A 1,381-nucleotide genomic window follows, 5' to 3' on the forward strand; every position below is an offset into this window, starting at 1 on the left:
GAGGGTAAGAACTATGATTGTTTTCATAGAGCATGAGACTGAATACAAAGAAGGTATCTTATATAATAATCTGCTGCTGTGAATTCTAACACAAAACTGAGTTTCTTCAGAATGCAGCAACTAGTTTTACTAATACTATATTTATATGGCTGTTCTCAAGTGTAGAGAAAAATTTAAACAAACTTGTGAATAAAAAGTTACCTAATCTTGAACATTACCTCCCAATAGTCATGTCTACTTTTTCGACTGCCATGATCAATTCCTCCATCTTCCTTCTCACGGGGTTTCCTGGTCTGGAGAAATACTACCACTGGATTTCAGTTCCATTCTCTTTCATCTATGCTCTGGTTTTCCTGGGAAACTGCATGGTGCTCCATGTGATCCGGACTGAGCCAACACTGCACCAACCCATGTTCTATTTTCTGGGGTTGCTGGCCCTTACAGACCTATGCATTGGGCTGTCCACTGTACACACAGTGCTGGGCATCCTGTGGGGACTTAGCCAGGAGATTGGCCTGGATGCCTGTATCTCCCAGACTTATTTTGTCCATGGACTTTCCTGCACCGAGTCTGGAGTTCTTCTTGTCATGGCCTTTGATCGCTTTACTGCAATCTGCAATCCTCTGAGATATAGCTCCATCCTAACTAATAGCAGAGTCATTCAGCTCATGGTGACCATTTTGATGAGAAGTGCTTTGTCTATTCTTCCTGTCATCATCCGACTGAAACTTTTCATTTACTGCCGTCCACACATCCTTTCTCACTCTTTTTGCCTGCACCAGGACCTGCTGAGGTTGGCCTGCTCTGACATCCGCTTCAATAGCTTCTATGCCCTGGCTTTGGTCATCTTTACCTTGTTGTTGGACGCTATCCTCATTCTCATCTCTTACGCTTTCATCCTGCACACGGTTTTAGCAATTGCATCTCCAGAAGAAAGACTCAAGTCTTTGCAGACCTGTGTTTCCCACCTCTGTGCTGTACTAGTTTTTTATATTCCTATCATTGGCCTCACCATGGTCCATCGCTTTGGAAAGCATCTCTCACCACTGGTGCATGTCTTTATGGGAAACATCTATATTCTCTTTCCTCCTCTCATGAATCCAATTATTTATAGTGTGAAAACCCAGCAGATAAGGAGCAGGATGAAGAAGTGGTTTTCCTTAAAATTCTTATAATATTGTAGAATTTATCATTAAAAATGTGTGAATCATAATGATATGGTGGTTTTCATATGTGCAGTAACTACGAATTTACATAAAATGTTATATATTATATATTTAGTTTAACTTGTAAAAACTAAGATTACATCAAATAACAGTTTATTTTTTTAATTGCAAAATGAACAACTGTTAATTACAGATGTTCCTTCAAAGGAACTTTC

At 39.8% G+C, this 1,381-nt stretch overlaps 1 protein-coding gene across 1 annotated transcript; it reads left to right on the top strand.

Moving 5' to 3' along the window:
• The first annotated feature begins 230 nt into the window (after positions 1-230).
• Positions 231-1,175, top strand: LOC101541288 (olfactory receptor 51V1-like). Its single transcript, XM_004618344.2, has one exon. The coding sequence runs from the start codon at positions 231-233 to the stop codon at positions 1,173-1,175; it is 945 nt and encodes a 314-aa protein (XP_004618401.1).
• Positions 1,176-1,381: the final 206 nt, after the last annotated feature.

Source organism: Sorex araneus, chromosome 6 (genome assembly GCF_027595985.1).
Source record: "Sorex araneus isolate mSorAra2 chromosome 6, mSorAra2.pri, whole genome shotgun sequence".
Lineage (NCBI taxonomy): Eukaryota > Metazoa > Chordata > Mammalia > Eulipotyphla > Soricidae > Sorex > Sorex araneus.

Bases quoted from the DNA above. Each gene is read 5' to 3' on its own strand.
- LOC101541288 (XM_004618344.2), top strand. From the start codon at position 231: ATGTCTACTTTTTCGACTGCCATGATCAATTCCTCCATCTTCCTTCTC.